At 38.6% G+C, this 23905-nt stretch overlaps 2 protein-coding genes across 2 annotated transcripts in view; one reads left to right on the top strand and one right to left on the bottom strand.

Moving 5' to 3' along the window:
• Positions 1–1798: 1798 nt before the first annotated feature.
• Positions 1799–17817, bottom strand: LOC124135324 (ras-related protein Rab-2). The gene is made up of 8 exons (XM_046500595.2): positions 17693–17817; positions 14153–14224; positions 12997–13064; positions 6602–6684; positions 5527–5619; positions 4823–4934; positions 4594–4662; positions 1799–3847 (listed from the first exon to the last, which is right to left on the bottom strand). Exons 1-8 carry the CDS (start codon positions 17736–17738, stop codon positions 3752–3754), a joined length of 639 nt encoding a protein of 212 aa, XP_046356551.1. The 5' UTR covers positions 17739–17817; the 3' UTR covers positions 1799–3751.
• A 2861-nt stretch (positions 17818–20678) lies between these two features.
• Positions 20679–23905, top strand: part of LOC124135319 (exocyst complex component 2-like) — a 50287-nt gene continuing 47060 nt past the window's right edge. Inside the window, exon 1 of the mRNA XM_048399008.1 lies at positions 20679–20747. The gene's annotated coding sequence lies outside the window, so the exon portion shown is untranslated. The remainder of the gene's footprint in view (positions 20748–23905) is intronic.

Below are 23905 nucleotides of genomic sequence, written 5' to 3'. Positions count from 1 at the left end.
ACACCTGGCTGCATGTCTTATGGCGACATACCACATACCAAGCTCAGATCCTAACTAAAGGACCTTGAGTTGTATGTTTGGTTTTGTGTTTTACACCGCACTCAGCAATATTCCAACTATATGACGGTGGTCAGTAAATAATCGAGTCTGGACCAGACAATCCAGTGATTGACTTCATGAACATCGATCCAATCAATCGGGATCGATGACATGTATCAACCAAGTCAGTGAGCCTAACCAACCGATCCTGTTAGTCGCCTTTTACGACAAGCATAGTCGCCTTTAATGGCAAGCATGGGTTACTGAAGACCTATTCTACCCCAGATCTTCACGGGTATTGAGCTGTAGGCAGTAAATCTGGATAAATCATGGGGCTATTAGCTATATCTCTCAGATGAGTCATGATTCAACCATAGTTTTAATTAGGATAGATGCTAAACATACAATCACTGGGATGAGTGACCATTTGGGTTCAGTGAGTCAGTGTTTGTTTGTTTGATGTTTTTTTGCTGCACACAGCAATATTCCAGCTATATGAAGGCGGTCCGTAAATAATAAGAGTCTGGACCAGACAATCCAGTAATCGACATCATGAGCATCGATCCACACAATTGAGATGCAATGACATGCATCAACCAAGTCAGCGAGCCTGACTACCCAATCCCTTTAGTCGACCTCTTACAAGTGAGTGAGTTGAGAAGAATTTCCTGAAGAAGCCTGAAGTGATGCTGGTTGCAAATGTTTACCACTTTGGTGAAACCCACAAGCACAGATATGGTGCTAACAGACATAGAAATATAATCAGGTCAACCTGGATTCGAACCCGCAATCAAAGTGCCAGTGGGACCCATTTTGTTTGAGGTGGTGAAGTTAAAACGACAACAAAAAATCTTCAGCTTATTGTTTCTTTGTTTGTTGTTTAACACCACATTCAGCAATATTCAACCTATATAACTGCAGTCTGTAAATAATTGAGTCTGGACCAGACAATCCAATGATAGATATAATGAGCATCGATCCACACATTTGGTATAAGATGACATTCATCAACCTGGTCAGCGAGCCTGACCACCCGATCCTGTTAGTCACCTCTTATGACAAGCATTATCACCTTTTATGACAAGCATGGGTAGCTGAAGACCTTTTTTTAACTCGGATCCCTTCAGCTTATTGTCGTCCAGGGTAACCTGATTGCCCAATTGTCCACAACATTCTGCAGCCCAAACCCTTACTTACACAGCGCTGACCAATGCTTTTTCAGCCAGGCTCATGCCCATTATGAACCAACAGGCAATTAAGATCACTTCACATGAACCAAATAGGGCATTCTAAGGGAACTCAGGTGTCCATTGTCAGCAGAATCTACCATTGAACTACCATTTCACGAGCTCATATCAGTTATATTAATTTCAGTTAGCTGTGTTGTGTCAGCTTGATGTGAGAGGAAAGCCTGAAGTGATGCAGGTCATAGAGGAATACCACTTTAGTGAAACACACAGGCATGGTATATTGCCTTGACATGCATCAGAGTCCAAGGCAAACACACACATTGTTTAGTGAAGGTGGCACTGTCTACCTTCAAGGCAACAATAATATCAGTAACATCCAGTTCCATGACTTTAAACATCATGTTCATTAATTAATTGACTTTGACTGAACATTGAGTACAACCATACACTCAAAGTGTAAGTTCTTCAATGCTCAAACTACACATTCCCTCACTATATCATTGTATCACTGCATCTAGGTGATGATTCTATCCATACTGCGGTACAAGAAAGAAGACACAAACAATGAATTCACCAAGGACACCCTTTATTGCCTTCACAACATAGTGCACCACCTATCAGGTTTGGAGGACAGAGTTGTCTCCCTTACCTGCCTACTCACAGATGTTGTCAGTCTCGGTGCAATCACACAGTTAACGTCAACATACAATAATAATCAGTAAATTACAGGAATACGGGACAATAAATATTGCAGAGTGATCTCCCCTACTTCCTACAGATCTAAAAGAATATATGTTGTGCTGGAACTGGTTTTTTTCTCCTCAGGCCTTCCAATCTTTCCATAAACCATTCTCACAACCAAAGACCTTGTTATTCATAATTTAACAGGGAATAACCATAAGAAAATTTTTGGACTTGCATGAAATTCTTAGAGGCATGCTAATAACCCAAAATGTTAAATGACCAAAGATTCAGAATAATTTCTACAAAGGACTACATTTCTTCCTTCGATGAGACAAGAGTAAAGGCCTGAAGAGGATAGGACCATATTGAGAGCAAAGTGTTTGTTTACATATGCTTAAAGCTTGCCGAGGGCGAACAGGAAGGAAGATTAAGGTATCCACTGGTACATCAAAATTAGCACTGTTCTGGATTTCATGAAATAAATAATCAAATTAATTTGCCTCTTACTATCACCAACACAAATGATGATTAATAACTTTGCAAAGTTTGCTGCTTTTAGTTAGAGTCTTTGCTAATAACATCTTATATCAAGCATGTTCAAAGCTTGAGGTAAATATGGAAACTAATTAAAGGCCAGAACTTTCACTTACACCCAAGCAAACAGTTGCATTTGTATGATGAAGCATACTTTTGTTTCCCTTTTTAGCAGTTGACAAAGTTGTTTTAAAGTGACTTGATAAATTGTGGTATACATGTTCTAGGTAAATCTTCCATGATCGCTCAGCTGATATTGGAATGCATTGTATACTACATGCTTCAGGCATTCTGTACAGCAAATAGACAAAGCATATACATAAACAGTGTTACAGTCACATAGGCTTGTGACATACTTCCATTGCTGTGACGTCACAACATGGGGAGTGTATCAATCACATTGCAGAAAGAAAAATAGTCTTTAATGTGGAGGGCATGCACACGAGAACAGACATACCTGACATGATAAAATAGTAATAGTTCTCTTTTAAACTGTTTTCCCCTTTAAAGATATTTAAGTAAGACAAATACATTGACAGCACAAAGGTATCAACTGTCCAACATGACGTTGAAAGAGTGTTTCTTGTTGAATGATTTGCTCCATATTATTCAACCTGTATTAGTTCAGCAGACAATTGTTTTAGGAGAATGTCCTACAACGACATAATGATTACACTTTGTGCATATACCACAAACACCATAACGTTATCTTGTTAGGTTGCAGAAATGTATTGAAACTCTGCCAGTGCCATCTCAAGAATTTACCATTTGTCAATGAAAAACACAAGATTTCAAAAAAGTGTTAAAATTACTGTAACTTGAAATTCTCAACTCAGTTCTAATAAATATTTGAAATGTTCAGACAATGATGAGTACATGTTAGTCCCGTCATGAAGATGTTTGCTAATAGGTTCAAGAGATCGGAGATGATAAAACCATATAACTAAAAAGAGGTACAGAAAACAATGTTAGCAATGAAAGACTTACAAATGAGTTACAAAAACTCGTGAAAACACCAAGCAGTGTTCTTCAAAACACAAATAAAAATGACAGTAACATGCCAGGTGTCACTAACAACATCTGGGTCTATATTCATGACAGAATGAAATATGAAACAAGTTATACTTTAAAAGAAATGCATAACACAAAAGTTGTCTATATATATTTTACAGGCTCAGACATACAGAAATATTTTACAATTATCGAAGATTCAACCATCCCATGGTGACTCAATGATAGGGTGTTGTCTCCCTTTCTTAAATATACTCGTTCGGCAATCAGCTTTGTCCATGTTGTGTTTTTCCTCAGCAGCATCCGCCTCCCTGTCCCCCGCCTCCGCCACTGGAGGGCATACTTTGGTTGGTCGGTGAGTGCTGGGGGCCAATCTTGATACCATTTGCCTGAAAGTGAATATTAATAATTTCACTTAAAATGCATCAAATTCTATTCGCCAAGTGAATGATTATGGCGCTACGTTATTATTATCCCAGTCAATGGATCAGTGTGCACTCAAATTTTATTCTCAGATCCCTGGTGAGTAAATACCATCTCTTCCTTCCCCGTACCCATTCACTGCTGGGTGAACAGAACATCTTTGGAACAAAGTCACTTTCTTAAGGAGACACCACATATTACAAGTACCCAAAGCCCTGGAGACCTGTGACGATCCGGGGTAGAATAGGTCTTCAGCAACCCAAGCTTGCCGTAAAAGGCGACTAACGGGATTCGGTGGTCAGGCTCGCTGACTTGGTTGATGCATGTCATCGATCCCAATTGCTACCGTCAAATAGCTGGTATATTGCTGAGTGCGGTGTTAAACAACAAACCAACCAACCAAAGCCCTGGATACTACCAGGAGTCTTTTTGCTGAACATGGTCACCCATCAACCTACTCTCCACGACCAACGTTACCTTATTTAGCTATATCTGTGACCTGTACGCAGCACACAGGTACATATGCCATCACATCCATAAACATTTAGCATTGAGACCAAGCCGTCACATCCCCATGTACTAGAAATTATGATATATAAATAATTACACATAAAAATTATTCATGGAACAAAAATATACTTGGATGAATTTGTTTAGGCCTTTTTTTTAAAAGAGAAATAGCATGATTGGCATATCTTCACAAGACAATTACCTCATTATTAATATCAAAGACACCATCTTGGATTTTCTGATAGATTTCCTTCGCTGTGTTGATGAAAGCCTGTAAAAAGAATACCGTAATTGGATTACTCAAATTTTATGAGCTGAATAAGCAAAGCTTCAAGATTATTTATCAATGCTCCATTCTTCATCTCTGAAATGGATACAAAATAAACATTACAATCAAACTTATAAAGAATGGTAATGTGAAATGCACCCACCTCTTCTACATTGGCAGCTGTCTTGGCAGATGTTTCCATGAAGATGAGGCCATGTTCCCGGGCAAATGCTTCACCTTCTTCCTTCTTAACCTCTCGCCTTGCTTCAAGGTCACTGAAATGGGCAGACATTACTTATCATAGCCTACAGTAACTGTGAACCAAACATTGTATGAAAATGACTTATGTTAGGATTAATCAAAAGATTTTATCCAGCTGTCAGATTTTGAATATTCACAATGTTCTCTTAGTGTTAAATAATCTGAAGTCTGGCTGTACTTAAATACAAACTTGAAAACTAAGCACGGTTTTCAAAATCTGCTCCAGAAACAAGCACTATCACCATTTTCAGTCTAAGTCAAAGTTGTTGCCAATGAAACTCGAAAACTTTTTTTCAAACAGCCCAAACTATCAAAAGGCACCACAAGACCTATCAATGTACCAAGATTACTGAAGAAAAATTGAACAGTTTTCAAGATCTGCTCTTAAATGAGCACTACCATCATTATCAGTGTAAGTTGTTGCAAGGGAAACTCGAAAAAATATTTTTGAAAATCCCCAACTATCAAAAGGCATCAGTTCACCACCAGACCCATCTATGTACCAAGATTGGTGAAGAAATGTTGTACAGTTTTCAAGATCTGCTCCGGAAACTACATCTTACACGGAGCCCCTGCAAAAAAATGTCTTGAGGAAAGATGCATTACCTTTTGTTTCCTATCAACATGATGACCATATTGGAGTTGGAGTGCTGTCTGGCATCTTCCAACCATGTTGTCAAGTGGTTAAATGTATCACGTCTGTAACAGAGATGGTGAAACACTATATAATACTGTCATATATCAGACCAAGTGACCTATTGATGCCCTTCCCAAGTACCTTGTTCACAAGAGCAGCCCTCATAGAGATATATCCCAATGACTGTAGCCCTTTGTAGGTATGTTGTCTACCATGGTACCACACATGGAACCCCATGACTGAAGCCTTAAATAAGCATATCATATACCCAAGTAAACCACAAAGATATCTACCAGTTACTGTATCCCTTTCAAGGCTTTGTAAGGATGTTTAATACTCTGGTCCCCAACACAGGTGAGGTGAAATGCAAACATTATTGCACTTTTATAGCATTGCGCATATATGTATTGTGGTGTGTGTGTGTGTGTGTGTGGCTGCTTGTACTTGTCCGGACTAATGCCGATTTTTTAGTCTACTGGGATACCATGCCTCAGTTTAGCATGAATACCCCCTCAGACAGTATACTGACTCCGAGCCGTCCAGTCCTTGTTTTAGTGCCAAACGTCAAGACAGGGTAACAAGAAGTACCATCTTTAAATGCCTTTTGATGAGACGTGGCCAATGATCCAACCCCCGACCTTCCGCTCTCCAGGCAAACCCTCTACCACTAGACCATGGAGGCAGTAGGGTACCAAACATAGATCTACCCCAACAATGATAGGCCTTTATAAAAGGCTATCTACCATGGTACCCTCATCTAGATCTACCCCAACAAGGATAGCCCACAAGGAAGTAGTGTACCAAGGTTTTACCTTGACCTACAATTAATAATTTCAAGGGTCCTTACAGGAAATAAGAATCCTGTTAACTTAAGAAATGGTGTAGTGTACGGTAAGAATAAATAATTACTTTAATTACAGGTACTTTATATTTCTTGCAGAGAATTTGGTACAATGGATATCATTGTGAGTCCCTCTTGACGCAACAAATATCATGTTTGTGCGTACTGGACACACATTTCCGCATTGCGTAAAACAGGTATACCTGGTGATGTCGTAGACTAGCAATGCACCAGCTGCACCTCTGTAGTAAGATCTTGTAATGGACCGGAAGGACTCTTGACCAGCCTGGTAAAATACAAATAATATTAATAATGCTGTGCTCATACACTTAAAATATACAAGCAGGTTTGTTTGTGTGTTGTTTAACGCTGCACTCAGCAATATTGCAGCTAAATGATGGTTGTCTGCAAATAATCGAGCCTGGACCAGATAATTCAGTGATTGACATCATGAGCATCGATCTACCAAATTGGGATACAAAGATATACATCAACCTGTTAGTCTGTTAGTTGCCTCTTACGACAAGCATAGGTTGCTGAAGACCAATCATAACCCCGATTTTAACGGGTAGCGAGCAGGGAAGATAATAGACAACTGCTGTCCTTTTTCTACTACCTAGTGGCTATGATAACCATCAGGATCTTGCAAATCATGGTATATAGGTATCGTCATCTTGAATCGCAATGCTAGTAAAATCCTAGAGCTGTGTGAAAGCTTGCTGAAGAAGTTGTTCCAACTGGTTGTGTGGCTAATCCCATCACACAGCTCCCAAGTGCCCACAGAAGTAAATAACGTCAAGTATCATCACATTACTGCTAGATAGTAACATCTGAAGACATCGTGGGGAGGCAGCTCTGCAATGGGTTGGCCACTTAGGCAAATAAATGCAGGATAAGTATACAAATATAAAAAATACCAAGGATTTTACTAGATTTTTTAACTTATCCTGCATTACTCCTTAATATATCTGCATGGTCTGCATCTTCAGACTCTCTATAGACTGCACCAATCAGCAACAGCGATGTCCAGCATCGATCGACCATTCCTGTTGTCCAGGAAGGAGAGAGTCAGGTATGAGTGATGGCCAGGTATCATCTCAGTATAATCTAATACTGATGTACCGAGCCAATGCGTGCAGCATGTAACCTTCTAGGCTTGGGTGACAAGCACTGGAGAGGTCGAAAGGTCCGGACATGTGGAAGCGTCAGTAGCGTCGTGTTGCGGTGACCTGATGGGTAACCACCAAAGGGCAAAACCTGTGGATGCCTTCCACATCATCAAGTACAACTTTTCGCAGTGAGTGGCTGAGTGCCAGAAGCAGCCTTCCATGATGGCGGGTATGGAGCAGCTGCTATGGTGGAGGTGACCGACCGGATCATATGAGGGTTGTTGGCTTTAGAGGATCCAGTCCTGCGGGCTTGTAGGTTTGAAGGATGAGGGTGCGATGCCACAGGGCGATCGTGTTGTGGCTGACACCTGCCTGCGATTTTGGAGATACAATGTTTCCCCTGGCAATTTTTCGAGTGTCGGACGAAGCATCACACTGCCTGTACCGGACATAGTAGGAGCTCTTGTTTGTCTTCAATCCCAACTATCAAAGATAGAGGCGGGACAGTGAAAGAATCTATCCTGTAAGTCCTGGGAATTAATTCTTGGCAATGGAGTCCCAGCACAGCCCAAGATGAAACAGCTCAAATCTAACCAGGGTGATGTAGTTCACTCACATGTTCTGCTGTTGCCAGAGCCGAGAGGAAGACTGTCATCTTGGTGAGGTTGTAGTAAGATGCCTCTCAGTAGGTTAAGCATCAAATTCAGATCCCACACTGGAGCCTGGATAAGCTGTTTAGGTGCCAGCTGGAAGGATGGGTTCCGCATCCTGGAGACGCCATGAGCGCTGGTGATATCGTGTAGCTGTGTGTAGGATTAAGTGTGTGTCATGGAGGCACCACTGAGGTCCACTGTGTCACTGAGGCTGGAGATGCCGATAAGCACAGATAAGGCTATAGGCACTGATAAGCACGACTGGAGGCACCAAAGGAGCTGAGAACCGAGGCATGGTTCGTTGGAACATGGACTGAATGTCGTGAAATCATGTTGGATCAACGGAGGGGGTGAGACGCCGGGAGATGCTGGCGCCAGTGGTGTCGTGGAGAGCTGGTAAGACGCAGGTAGAGGGAAGCTCAGTGCAAACAGCGCCACGCTAGGCATCGCTGTGGAAGATTAAGTGAATATCAGCGAAAGTGGATGATGGCACCAGTGACGTATCAACGACGACAGGACGAGACTGTATCGGTGGGGAGGAGGTGGGGATCATCCCTGAAGAAGATATGGGTGTGGAGGTGAGACCCTGTGCCTGCTGTGTCTGCTGTTTGCGTGATACCTGCAGGTGTTTGGAAAAAGCTGTAGGGAATAGGAGCAGACAAACTTTACACCTAAGTGTCTGGGCACAGATGGTGGCGCAAATCAGACGAAGGATGTGGGTCCCACCCTGATAGCAGAGTGTAATCAGTTCCCACCCGATTATGTATGCTATAATCATTATCCAAAACCATGTGGGTTTATGAATAACAAATTTACGGAAGCAACACAAAAAACACCAGTTTATTAAAGATATCTCTAGAGTAAATAAATTGCAATACCAAGCCATATAATGAATAGAGAATGTATGACACGACAATAAGTGACAACAAGGTGAATTCAAAATGGCTGATTGAAACAACAATACGTCTGATATTTACCGTGGTAAACACCACACCAGGCAATAGATATTAATGCTAAAGCATAAATCATATGAAAGATATGAAGTCACAAACCATAGGCACAATAACAATACACAAGAATTACAATTGGTGTTGAAACACTCAAAGGATTCAATAGCATATGCAGAGACTCAAAAACAGGTCTTGTCTCTGGGCTTGACAGCAGTAATGTGATGATAGGTGACATCATCACTTCCGTAGTCACGTGGGAGCTGTGTGATGGGATTAGCCACCAACAACTTCTTCAGCCAGACCTAACACAGCTCTTCTGTCAAGAACAAGCATTAGATGCATGAAGTATTGATGCAGGATAAGTTGAAAAATGTTACAATTTACTAGAGTGGTTATTGGACACAATTATTTTTTTCACACAGGAAATGATTTCTAATATATACCCATGCACATTCTTAAACGTTGCAAAAGTAATAGACTGATCTAAGACTGCAAAGGGTTTTTTACTTCTGTTGAAAATAAAATGATGTAAAATTGATGAAATATTCTAATATTTGTCAGTCAGTAATAGAGGGCCTATTTATGTCTGCAGATCAATACAACTTTAGTATACGCATAATATCCACATATCTTATTTAAAATTAACAGGATTGTCAGACCCACAAAAATAAAAATAAAACAGTCACATTTCATGGCTTACACAGACCGTGCAATACATCATATCATATCAGCTCTTCAGCAGAGCCAGTAATCCCTATAGCCCTACCAATATCAAAATACATCGTAAGTGATCTGGTCAGGAATAGGTAGATCAATACCCAATAGGACCAGCATCAGACAAGCTTGGGGAATTCTGAGTGACTCGTCCACTTTATGAAACCTACTACATCTGTCAGTGCATGGTCATTGGGACCAAAAGTGTCTTACTACATTGACTCTTCCCCATTACAAATTCTTATATGATTCAAATCAATAAACTACATAGAATTCTTAGGAACAAAATAATGATTCATGTTAAAAATGATATTTCTCATGTTCCAGGCAGTTTCATCATATTCACATGGAAATATTAGCTGTAGTTTCATGTTTACTGCCATCTTTGACGCTTCAAGAAAACACACCTGTGCCTAATATACATATGCCAATGTACCACTGACATTACCCAGCCTATTAATATCATTTGACACTCCTTAGCCATCATGTTCCATGAATAAACTAGCTGCACATGTTGATTTGTCTCCAAATGAGTCACTGACCTTTCTGTGAGTCATAAGTGTAACAAGTGCTATACTGGTGAAATTCACCAGCAAATATTTAACATAAATGTGGTTGAAAAAGTTGCTTCTAACAAATAAAAATACAGTTTGAAATCAGAAAAAATATATAAACTTGGTTCAAATCTTTTAATGCCTCTCATCATGCTCATAATAAATCTGTCTATATGTTCCTGTACAACCTCTACATGTCGGAGAAAACAAACACTTTTCACTCAAGTCGTCCAAATAATGATAACCTTAAAATAGAAAGCCATTCAAGAGGGGCAATTTGTGTTTGTTGCGTTTGAAATAAATACTAGTACTTATTTCCTTTTAGTGTTAAAAAGATGCCATAGTGTCATGACTTTCACTGATGTTTCCAAACTTCTCATATTGAATCCAACAGTAACTAATATTTTCAACCATGTCTAGAGTTTGTCTTAACAACTGCATCAGGGGGTACACAGTTAATTATTGGTCAGGGTCCAAGTATGTATCATGTGTCAGACATCCTGATATAAATTTCATCCTGGCTCGATTACAGGACGTTCAATATCATAACAGTTATGGTGTGAATCTGAAACATGTGTGCCAAACTGACAAAAGAAACTGCTACAATTTACTTCCTCCCAGCGAAATGCCAGAACAATTGCTGCCACAGCTCAAAAACATTATTTCACAATGTCATTATCAACATGTTTATCATACTAAATATGCCATAAATTATAAATTAGGTCTGGCAAAAAAAGATTGAAACTCAGAATTATCGTTGATGAGAAGAAATATTAACGATTATCAATAGCAAAATTGTGTCTTTGATAATATCTTAAGAAAACTATTGTGATGAAATAAAGTTTAGATTTACCAAAACAGACTTGTTATTGTCAATAATGTTTTAGATTTACCAAAACAGACTTGCTATTGTCAATTATATTTTAGATTTACCAAAACAGACTTGCTATTGTCAATAATGTTTTTGTTGTATCTCAAATGTCCCCAAAGTAATCCATGCATAAATGTGGCACCACTCATCAGTTGGGTGAAATATATTGATTTCTTTCAGATGTTTTTTCAGAATTTTTGCTCAAAGTTACCAATCCGATATTTATCAATAATTGATTGCTATTTAGTTAACGATTATCAATCGCTATAATCTGTATCGATAGCCAGCCATATTATAATTAAACAAGCAATATTTGACCACAGAAATTCCAAAGCATGCCCGAAAAGAGAAGATAAGAATTATGAGATCAGGAAAGATGTCTGCCATCCCAGCATCAACAGCTGGGCTGATGTGACAGGTTGAGCGTGAAGTTGACAATGAGGACGTGTGACTATTGATCAATGGATACACATACACACGACACAGTTCAAACTAAGGAACAATCTTGGGTTGAAATATCAGATTAGCAGCAAACACCATGGTTCCTGAGAGTGGCAAGTCATGGCCAAATGACAACCTAAACTCAATACCGTTAACTGCATTGCCACATACTTAGGGAGTTTTACAGCATAAAGTCATCATGGTAATATTTGTAGGCAATGTTGTATCCACCTTTACTTTATGCAGATGGAATATTATGGCAACTTTCAGTCCCATGATATCCACGATCAGTACTCTTGCTTGAGCTATTGCGTATTTACTCACATGAAATCCTTCTCATTTAGTATTTGCATTTTCTTTGGGTAATAAATATATCTTTACTCCCTTGAGTCGAGCTTATTGAGTGTTTTTTAACCAATGAGTTAACTATATTCTTCAGATAATTCTGCTTAAAATGCTGACTTGTAATTTGCACCTGTTCACAGGAAGCCATAATGTGCTGTATAAGCTTACAACACCAATACATACCATTTAATGTTACGCTATTTTGTCTTATTCACTGAGTTGAGTTCACATGTGTTGCTTGCATTCGATCAATATGTATATAAGATCTGTAAAGAAATACTGATACGCAAGCTGAAAAGCTACATTGGGTAATTATGCAGTGTTGTTATACTACAGTACTGGGCTTTATTAAATTGTTCATGTGTACTTGAACGCAAGCAGCTCAAAATTGATTAGGTGATGGTGATTGTTTTTTGCATATTTTAAACGGAAACACAGCTCATCTTGAGCTCAGAATTATAAACTGAAACTTGACAACATAAATCGACTGACATGTGGATGCCTAATCATTTGTGATGATAATCTACTACATCTTGTATAAAAATCTTTAAGACTAAACTTCCAAACTTGTCTCATGGAATCATTTTCAGTAGATTGTGGTGTAATTGGACTAATTTAGATGATCTCACTAACCTACAGACACAAATTTACTTGACTCATGGCCAGCTGATTTCTGTACTAGGAAGTTAAGGTTAGTAACTTGCACTAAATACTGGTCATTGATCTCTTTTTAAAATTGGCAAACATGGCTTAACCTAATTAAATCTTACTTTTATTCAGTGGAGTGCTTAGGTATATTGAGGTGTTCCTGACCATGTCTTTCTTTACCATGTTTACACAAGCATACATATAACACAAACCAGTTAATAGTGTCATGTTTGCTGTCACCATGTTACTGTTATGGTAATGATGAGACTACAGAATACTGATTGACACTACACATGTTAAGCATCATACTTACTGTATCCCATATTTGCAATTTGATTTGTTTCCCATCGATGGTAATCATACGTGCACCAAACTCAACACCTATGAAAGAAAAAGACTCTTGAAAATACAGGATTCAAATTCAAATGCATGAGAAAACAACAGATTATCATTAACGTGGAGACATAGAAAATAGACAAACACGTATTCATCATTTCATCACAATGTAAAATGTAGCAGTGCCACACTACCACCTACCTGGATCCAAATGACAACACATAAGACCAGTGTTACACCTAGGCCCATTATTTTTATGTTTAAAAAAAGGAATATGTACGTAAATTAGTCACTTTTGATGATGTTTGAGGTCACAAAACAATATTCCAGTCAAAGGTGATCATGTGTAAATAACTGTGGCAAGGCCAATTAAACCAGTGACTGATATCATGAACAATCATCCATGTCATCAAGGTATGACAACAAAGTTACCAAGTCTGACCAACTGATCCATTAAGTTGTGTTGTATGATGTTGTTGTTCTTTTAATTGTTGTTTCACGCCACACTCAGCTATATTCCAGCTTTATGACGGTGGTCTGTAAACAATCAAGTCTGGACCAGACAATCCAGTGATTGACATCATGAACATCAATCCATGCCATTCGGATATGATGACATGCATCAAGCAAGTCAGCGAGCCTGACCACCCGCTCCTGTTAGTCGCCTCTTACAACAAGCATAGTTGCCTTTTACGGCAAGTATGGGTTGCTGAAGACCTATTCTACCCCGGATCTTCACAGGTCGTGTTGTATGACAAACAGGTTGCTGGGGACCAATTCTTCCCAGAATCACCACTGAGTGAGGTAACATTTAACATCTCAGAACTAATTAACAGCTCATTATTGTCCAGAAACTGTCTTGAGGTGTAAGTTTTCATTCGTTGAAAATACAATGGTTTAGTCATGACAATTTGCCAAAGTATAGCAAAATAATCTTCATTTAATAACAAACAGTATGGATTCATGGTACACAGACAATAAGGTATGTGTTTGCTTGTATTTCAAAACAGGCCATTCAGACTGCACTCACTTATGCGATAAAACAGAATTTATCAAAGAAATGTTTGCATGAACATGCTCCATGACACTTAATAGTGAGTTCTAGAAAAGTATCCGCAGTGGGATCTATTTACCTATGGTCAAGTCATGCACAGGCTGGAACCTCTTGTCTGTGAACTGCAGTAACAGGCAGGATTTTCCAACACCTGAAAAGAAATATCAAAAACTTGATTTGACACATTAGTTTTTCCTATGTGAATCTCTTTTACATCTTTCAAAGAAATTAACAGAACATGAATAACCAAAACGTTAAACAAGCAAACTATTCATGCTATTAGCATTATAACTTGGTGTATAATGATCTACATTTGATCAGTTATAACAGCATGAATGTATACAATAATAGGAATAATTTTATAATACAACAGGGAAATCGTATGAGGAATTCACCGGAACAGGATAAACATCCATGTATGACAATAAATTTGATTCAACATTATCAAATTGGAATGACATCATACAGATATTTATCATGTTCATCAGAACATGCCCATACAAACAGATAAGCTATAGCTGTACTATCACAGCCAGCACATGGTCAGCAAGCCCAACTTTAAACAGCTGTCCTTATAATGAAAACATGTTCACTCACATTACGGATCACATCCAAATCTTCCATACAATATTCTCACTTATATATTACAATATCCACATTGTTCTTCTTTTCCATGCACCTAATGTAAGCTGACAAAGTGTTTTCATTTCATTTACGATCTATTTACATTTATCATGACCAGTGCCCGAAATAATTGCCTGCCCATGGCTGATAACTGTTCTGTCGGGCTGCATGAAATTTTCCTCTACCTGCCTCAAATGTCTGACAGATAATTTTAAGCCAACTTATGTATTCAGTTTCATTATAACTCCTCGTGGAGTGTCAAGTAACTGTTAGGATTACTAAAACGGAATCAAGACATGATTTTTTCATATTTATAATGACTGAATAACTTTGGTAGCTTTGAAGATGGGCAGGCAACATTTATGGTTCACCTGCCATGCTCTTTTGTTGGGTTTTGAAATGATTTCAAAAACACTGATCATGACTCTTAATATCTATTCACATGGCTGTTTAGTGAGTGAGTGAGTGAGTGAGTATGGTTTTACCCCGCTTTTAGCAATATTCCAGCAATATCACGGCGGGGGACACCAGAAATGGGCTTCACACATTGTACCCATGTCGGGAATCGAACCCGGGTCTTCGGCGTGACGAGCGAACGCTTTAACCACTAGGCTACCCGACCGCCCCACATGGCTGTTTATATTTACAGTATCAGTTTGACAGTGTAAGAAATTAAGAATGATAGTCAAGGGATAATTCTCAATGTCATAACTCTGATGTTAAAAATGAAAATAGATGAAAATACCAGTGATAATTCTAGAGTGGGGCCTTGTGCTTTTCGTCCCTAAATTTAAAAAAAGGCCCACATTTTAACATTCTGCTGTAACTCTGGAACATATGAAATTTTCACACAAAGGCCCATGTCAGAAAATTCTTAGAGTGAACCTGAAATACTATAGCATGCAAACCTCAAGGACCCCAGAAACCCTTAATTTCTAACAATAACACATATGGTTGATGTTTAATACTACAAAAGTACATTTCCATTCAAGTTCAATGATTCCTCTTTATACCACGGATTTGCTTCATCATGAATAAAGGACAAATAGATCTTAGCCATTACTAAGCAACCATGAAACATACCTGGTTTTCTCTATCCTAATAAGTATCAAACATGACGTTGACAATGAGCATTATAATAGATGACAACTTCTTTATTATACAGAAATATTTCAGGACTACATTTTGCCCCTTCGCTAAATGTAGGCACAAGAAGGGGCACTCAAACATTTTTAATCCACAATAATATTCCTTGTCATGATTAATCCAACTTCAAAAAGACTATAAAGACTCTCAAACAAGATTTTGATAATCCTGAATAACACATTAAGCTTACAATTCAATTTCACACCAATTTGTGACCAACTATGTAAATAAAGCAATCTTCATGATTGAAGCAATAGCAAATATCGACTTGATATAATAATAATTTTAAACCAAGAACCATCAGGCCTGACTCTTACAGTAACAACTGTTGTTTTTTTTAACTTACTGAATAAATTAATCACTAAACAAGCCTCAAAATCTGACCATAAGCAAATCAATGTAAAACTGTAAAAGATGAAAACAAGTTATTTGCAGTGGACATTGTAACTACTGCTTGGCATTTGTATATCAACAAACATTAGAGAAGGAAAGTATGACTATGCATGTGCTTGTTTGAGCATGATGCCTGGTGGGCAATGTCACATCTGTAGACTATAGAGCATGTAACAACAGTTAATAACCATAAAATCAGCTGTCTGTAAAACATCATATGTATATGGTGTTAATAACTTGATAAAATAAGGAGTGTTACCAGTATTCTTCTGGTTATCATTTTTTGTCTCAAATACAGCTGGAAAACATATAATGCAGTAGCACATAACCACGATTACATGATTATAGATGTGTTTTATAACTTCACCACCTTGACCCAAACTATTAAAACCAAAATACCACACACCATTTTCTTTAGACATTACAACATGTACAAAAATGTACAAGGAGATAAGAAGAAATATCTGAGGTTTGTCTTTTCCAAGATTTTTCTAACCTTTCACAGTGAGCATATATATATTAGAACTTTAATGCAAGCCAAAAAAGTGATTTGTTCCCTTACACTCGGAACAGTCACGACACACTTTATGGTGTATAAAAGCAAAGCAACTTTGTTGAAACTGAGATCAGAAAAGGAAGGTCTTTCCTGCTGTAATAGAATTTTCTGATGTATAGTGTCAATGATATTTGACAAGATATCTGTAAAGAGGAATACAGTTTACAGACATTCAGAACTGGGAACAAACACATAATGTTCTAGATATGTGAAAGGATTTACTGTCCTATAAAACAGATCTTGCCTCACATTCACCCTTTTCTAACTGGTTGTACGATAACTTGTTTACAGTTACCCAGTCGTTTTTGTAACAGTTGACTGACCACAAGTCAACCACTGACCACAAAGGATCTACATATTCTGGTTTATCATGGATACATAGGCCTAGACATAGATACACTACCCAAGTAAATCACATTATTAACCCAACACCTAAAACAACCTAGTGGAATAGTTGCATACATATTAACCATGTTCAGTGGCGCAGTCCATTTTTAACATATGACTCGTTTTCACATGTAGCGATATGACACTTTCTGAACTGTGGTCTGTAGATTGGTCCATATCTCATTATGATCGGCTAATTTGCATTGCTTGGAAAAAGACTTCACGACGCCAAACTAAAAAAACATTTCACTCACTTATTAAAGCACTGTTTCTCAAGTAATAAACAAACGTTTGCATGGCGACATGACGTTAAGTTGAAACGTAATGCGGAAGTTTGTACACATGTCGAAACTGTGAACCAAAACATTACACATCGCCATTTTGGATCATGGATGCTCTGGTAGAGAATATAATCGACGCAGTACAACGCGAACAGAAGCTACAATCAGGAAAATTATAACGCATATTAGCTGACATATTGCTGTGAAACCAACGATTGAACAAGAGTCTTACCTGTGTCCCCTATAATGATATACTTGAATAAATATGCGTACGACATCTTGGGCGAAATGTAGTGAATGTGTTGATGATGTCAACGCCACGTGACGTCACCAAATCCACCGGAAGTAACATCATCACGTGACACGCGCAGTTGGCATTAATAAATACCTTCGAAAGATTGGAGCAATGGATACAATATAACATTTTATTACTTTTGCAACCTGTGAAATGCGCCATAAGCGTCGATCGAGGCGAGTGTACCAACAACTTCAATTGGTACAAAAAAAACTTGATTTACATACCGATGTATATATAATTACAATATCCACTGTATTCAATGATAGTTTCTATTATAAAACAGGTGACCATTTAACTCTATTCCACCAAAATGGATGTAACAAAATTATCGACATAATTCTATACATCTTCAAACAACTTTAGTAGGGCATTAAGTTGCATTATTTCAATATGTAGAACAAACTGAAAGTTAAAGTTCATTGTGTTAAGTAAGTATTTAGGTTAATTGTGCGAACAGCGTCACTTATATCCCATCCGCAATGATATGTTTATATATGTATGGGAATATTGAATTCTTGCTCAATTTTAACCGGTTAATTTGAAAACGATTTAATCTCGCTCCACACTCCGACTGTGTAGGTGAACGATTGATTTTTCTACATATTATTAATGAAAGGACATACATGAAATTTGATCTAAGAGTTTTCCTTTACAATCAGGCGGGTTGACAAAAGCAGCACCATGGCAACAGTGAGTGATAATTCACACTGTTGAACCACAATTATGGATTGGAATTTACAAAACGTTTTTGCAATAGTAAAACATTCCCAGACAGGTTAAAGTCATGGCCATAATTTTATCTACATCAATGTATTAACGCTCAGCAATGTTTCCGCTATACGAGGGCCGTTTGTAAATACTCGAGTCTGGACCAGACAAACCAGTGATTGATATTATGAGCAACCAGATACAAAGACCAATCAGCCGTGTCTCAGCGCCCAAATTAAGGGTTGTTTTTTCACTGTCGCTTAAGACAGTACCCATGAAAACCCAAAGGTAGAAAAAACCCATTTCAACTTATATCCTCAAAGTGAAGCATTGTCGTGGAAAGTATTTGGTTGTGAAAAGAACCGTTGCAAGGTGTATGCTACATCTATAGCAAGAGGATACGGTTGGGGGTGAGCGTGGGCGAGGTATTTTTGAAGTGGGTGCACAGAAGATAGTAGAAGGAATGGACTTAATTCCGGAAACAAATTGTGTCTGTTAGCCATTAATTAGTAAATTTGTTGTTACATGACACCAAATGATTTAGTTGTATATGTCTTTTTATACATCAGCATCATTATTATGTTCATAACGATGACGACCGCCTCCGTGGTCTAGTCGTAGAGCGTCCGCCCGGAGAGCGAAAGGTCCGGGGTTCGATCCCCGACCGCGTCATACCAAAAGACGTTAAAAACTGGTACTTGTTGTTACCCTGTCTGGCGCTCGCATGAATGGGGCTCAAACAAGGACTGGTCGGCTCGGAGTCAGTATACTGTGTCTGAGTGGGGTATTCATGTTAAACTGCGGCATGGTATCTCAGTGTGCTAGCACTATAAATCGGCATCAGTCCGGACTAGTACAAGCAGCCACACAAACACACACACGTACATGCACGTCGCTATATAAGTGCAATAATCTTGGACGCGACGTTAAACCCCATTTCACCTCACATCACATAACGATGACTGCTATTCACTTTATCTTTGTTACAAAGTCGTTGTACGTTTTATGCATATAAGTAGAGCGAGTGGTGGTTTACACTGCGTTTAGCAATATCCCATGCAGCCATATCACGGCGGGGATCACCTGAAATCGGCATCACACATTCCAACCATATGCGGAATCGAACTCAGGTTTTTGGTGACGCGCCAACGCTTAAGATTCTGCAAGTACTGATTAAAACGGACCAGCTTGAGACTGAAAAGATGCTGCTGTAAAGCCACTGGTGTTCAAAATAATGACTCATGGACTGCAGCTTGAGGTTGAAGGCCTTATTTTGTAGTGTCATTGGATGTGCATTTATTATTATCATGGCCATTTTGACTTTTTACCTGTGAGCGTTAAGACTTATTTTTGCCGTTTTGGCAATGGGTTTGTAGCCGTTTGGAGTTTTTGTGCCCGTCTTGAGGCCGCCCTGACGTGGGGCCGTTTTGACCAAATCTCCTTCAGCACCCCACCGCCGCGTGTTATGGGTTTTTCGGGCTAATCATACGAACAACCGTAAAACATTTTACTCACTTATAAACGACAACTTTATCTTAAAAAAGAAGACATCATCTGAGTATTTACAACGTCTGTGTGACGCCACACCTTACGTTTTAGCGCGAGTGGTCGCGATAAACATATACCCTCCCGAAAACATATAATGTCCAAAAACATATATACCGTATTCGACGTAATAAGCGCCCAGGGCGCTCTCAAAATTAGAAATAGGGGGCTCTTATTAGAATATAATTTTGTCGAAAAAAACAGAGTTGAAAGATAAATGTCGTGGTTTATGCTGACAGCCTGAAATGTTTATATAGGAGAGATATATTTTTCCAGAATTTAATTGCCCATACTTAAGGGTGCATTTAACACACGAGTGCGTATTATCAGCGAATAAATAAGTATTTTGTACATTGATCAATCGGAAAGGGTGCTAATTGGGATTGTTCACGAGCCAATGTATTAGCAGATATCGCAGTGGGCGCTTATTAGACGATATATAACATGAAGATGTGAGAAATATGTCCGGTTTAGAACTCAACGGTTACGTTTTAGCATTGAAACTAATGCAATCTTCGCTTCTTGCTGTGAGTGGAACGAACGATATAATTGTTTTGTATATTTTTCACTGGCAAATATGTCGAATCTCCTCTGAACGCTGATGCCTTTACGACGTTTCATTCAGTTTGTCTCCACGCACTTGTCGATTTAGAGTTACTCCCCTTATCATGAGCGCCGCCTACTCCGGACATCGAAGGTGTTGATGTTTCTCTGACAGAAGACACAAGGTGTTATGGTATGCTTTTTAATGTGAACGCATGGATATTATATCGCTGTAAGCTATGCCAAAATGGGAAGACTTTCGTCCTCGACAAAATGCCTAAAATTTGCAATGCGATTTATTATCACTCACTTGGATAAATCATATGTATACTATAGGCACAGAGACTTAGATCTATAGTACAGTATCGCATTCTCAGTTGACATTAGAATGTAAATAGCTTTCTCAGACAGACAGATTTTGATTCATTCATGTGTACGATTATATTTTCTTCTTTATATTAAATATCACTTTTTTACATTATCACATTGTTTATCTTCACTGGATGAAATACAAATATAGTGATGTCAGCCTCCATTTGTATACTGAGGGAGTGAGTGAGTTTTGTTTAACACCGCTTTTAACGGTATTCCATTTATATCACGGCGTGTCAGCTTAATGTTGGAGGAAAGCCTGAAGTGATGCAGGTCTCAGACGTATACCACTTCCGGGGAAACCCACGAGCACGGGTATGGTGCTGACAAACCTAGAAACATAATCAGGGCGAACCGGGATTGGAACCCACAATCATAGGTTTCTGGCATGCCCAAGGGATACAGCTCTGCACAGCGAATCGCGGCACCTCAGGCGACTGGGCCACCCGTGCCCCCTCATTTGTATACTGAAGATAGAATCAAAACAATCCCCGATACAATCTAGTAAAGAAATGTTGATTGTATTTATTCTTGTTACATTTTCAGTCAGTCATACATTAATACAAGTCTAAAATAACATTTTTCTGATGCACGTCCAAATTGACATTATTTAAAGAATAGACTAAGAGGAATGTTCTATGCTACACAGTCTGTTGCTCATTCCCAGAACACAGAACCATTTAACTAATATTATATAGCTATGTCTGTGAGTTCTTTGGTATAGAATATTAGATACATGTCCTGTGCCCAGACTTTTAGACTGGATGTTCTCAGAAGTGCCATGTCTGAAACTGAGACATTGTCTCTGTGTAGCACCAGACTCTGTATTTCCGCTGTAGTTGTTTTGGATGTCTATCTCGATGCTACTCGCAAACTCACGCAAACTTACGCAAACTTAACAGGGTCTAATTAGTATGTTCATGTTAAAAAGTGATGATAACTGGAGCAAAATGCTGGGTAAACCCTAGGGCTGGGACGGGTAACTCGGGTACTCGGGTACTCGGGTCGGGTGGGTACTGAGTAGGACCTGGGTACCCACAAGACTACCCGGACCCGTGGTTAGTCATGTGATATTTTGTTTAATGATAAAAATATCTAGAACTCTATGGTTACAGTTCAAGTCACTAATGTTCGCATTTCTTTCTGACTAAGCACCCATTGCTTCTGACCTTTATATGTTTAAATGAAAATAACACTTCAGTCAACTTCAGTGTATGCATGATCAGATCGTTTTATACATATATTTAAATACATTTTACCAGGGCTACACTCAAACTCTTTCCAATCGGACATTTTGTACCAAACTCTTGCGACCTATAGCCGTTACCCGGGTAGGGTCGGGTGATAGCGGGGTGGATACCCGGGTAGTAAATTTGGACTCGTCCCAGCCCTAGTATACCGACCATGAAGATGACTACCCTGTCTGGTAACATTAAGGGAGGAAACTCATTTTTGTTGCAGTATTCTGATATTTGGTCACTACTCATACAGCCATTAAAATGATAACAGTTTCTTCTACTTTAATAACCATATGTACACCCTCATCTTAGTTTACACAGAACTGCAACACAGGGATGTGATAGAATCAACACTGATATTCAAACTCAAAACTGGGCCAAGTCAAACTGGTTATTGACTGTTTTGATTCTATTTAACAGGACATGGTGTATAGTGATATAGAAAAGTTCCAAAATTAAAGAAGAAATGTTAGAATCAAATTACTGCACAGCATAACAATTACTTATGTGCCGTTCAAGAAACATCAAGAGGCAGTTGATAATGATACCAGTTTCGAGATGTTGATGAATTCCACAAAAAGATTTTTGCCAAGTGGCTTGACTTTCTGATGGATATGTCACTCAAACCAAATTTAAAGAGTATTAAAATCTGATTGATGGATAACAGAAAAAGACCTTTACAGGCCAACATGCAGAATTTGGAAGATAGTTGTCACTGACTGTACTGTTTTCCGATATAGATCGAGAAATGTTATAAGAATTGTGAGACAAGGGTCATCATACTGGATTGAGGATATTCTGGAACATATGTCATTATCTGCATTTATAGATAATCAATAGAAACCTCGCAAATAGATTGTACTATTTACTAGATATACTACCGACGAAATAGAGTATGATTGGAAAAATATCAACAGATACAGGTTGATATACTTTATACAGTTTTATTTTGCACACAAACTAAGAAGTGTCTGTCTTGATAACTTTAATCAAACTTGCTAAGACTGCCAATTTTCCCTAGCCTAGTCCCCCTAAGATCTAATTGATCTTGGCCAATAAGGTGGTGACTATTTAATGACTTCTGTTGTTACATAATAATGAAACGATAACAAGGAAGGTGTTATGTTATGCAGGGTTGAATGTTTTGTTCAGGAGTCCATGGGTACCTTGAAATACTTCACCTTTTTAATAATTGGCTTAACAGTGTTTGAAATTAAGCATGAAATCAAAGGGTCCTTGTCATAAACGTAATGTTGAAAGGTAACATTTAAGGGGTCCCCAGGTTCCACTACTATTGGAGCAAACCATGGGGACCAAAGACTCTCCTTAATTTAAAACAACTTGATTCACCAGTTCAATGATGACATGTCTCGGGAATTGATATCGCGAAATCAAATCAATATCATCTAAAACATCTAATGCCCGGCTTCTGTCCCTGAAAACATGTTCTCTCCTGATACCATTTCTGTAAATAATTTCAATAAGGAATGCATGTGTCGCCATGATGGTTTGAATTTGCGAGGTCGTAACTACATTAGGAGAGCCCTAGGGCTGTCGTAGATTTAGGGTGATTTTACGATGTAGTGTAAACTAAGAGGTCTTTGTGAAACGGCCTTAAAAGTTATGACATGGTTTACGACGTGGTTTAGGAGGTCGTAGCGCTAAGAGGCTTTTGTGAAACGGCACCCTGTTTATCCAATCTGTCTGAGATTGATATCCCTTAGATAGTCACATTTTCATA

The sequence above is a fragment of the Haliotis rufescens genome, unplaced genomic scaffold (genome assembly GCF_023055435.1).
Source record: "Haliotis rufescens isolate VD_foot unplaced genomic scaffold, xgHalRufe1.0.p SCAF_19, whole genome shotgun sequence".
Lineage (NCBI taxonomy): Eukaryota > Metazoa > Mollusca > Gastropoda > Lepetellida > Haliotidae > Haliotis > Haliotis rufescens.
This window is presented reverse-complemented; position numbering and strand designations above follow the sequence as displayed.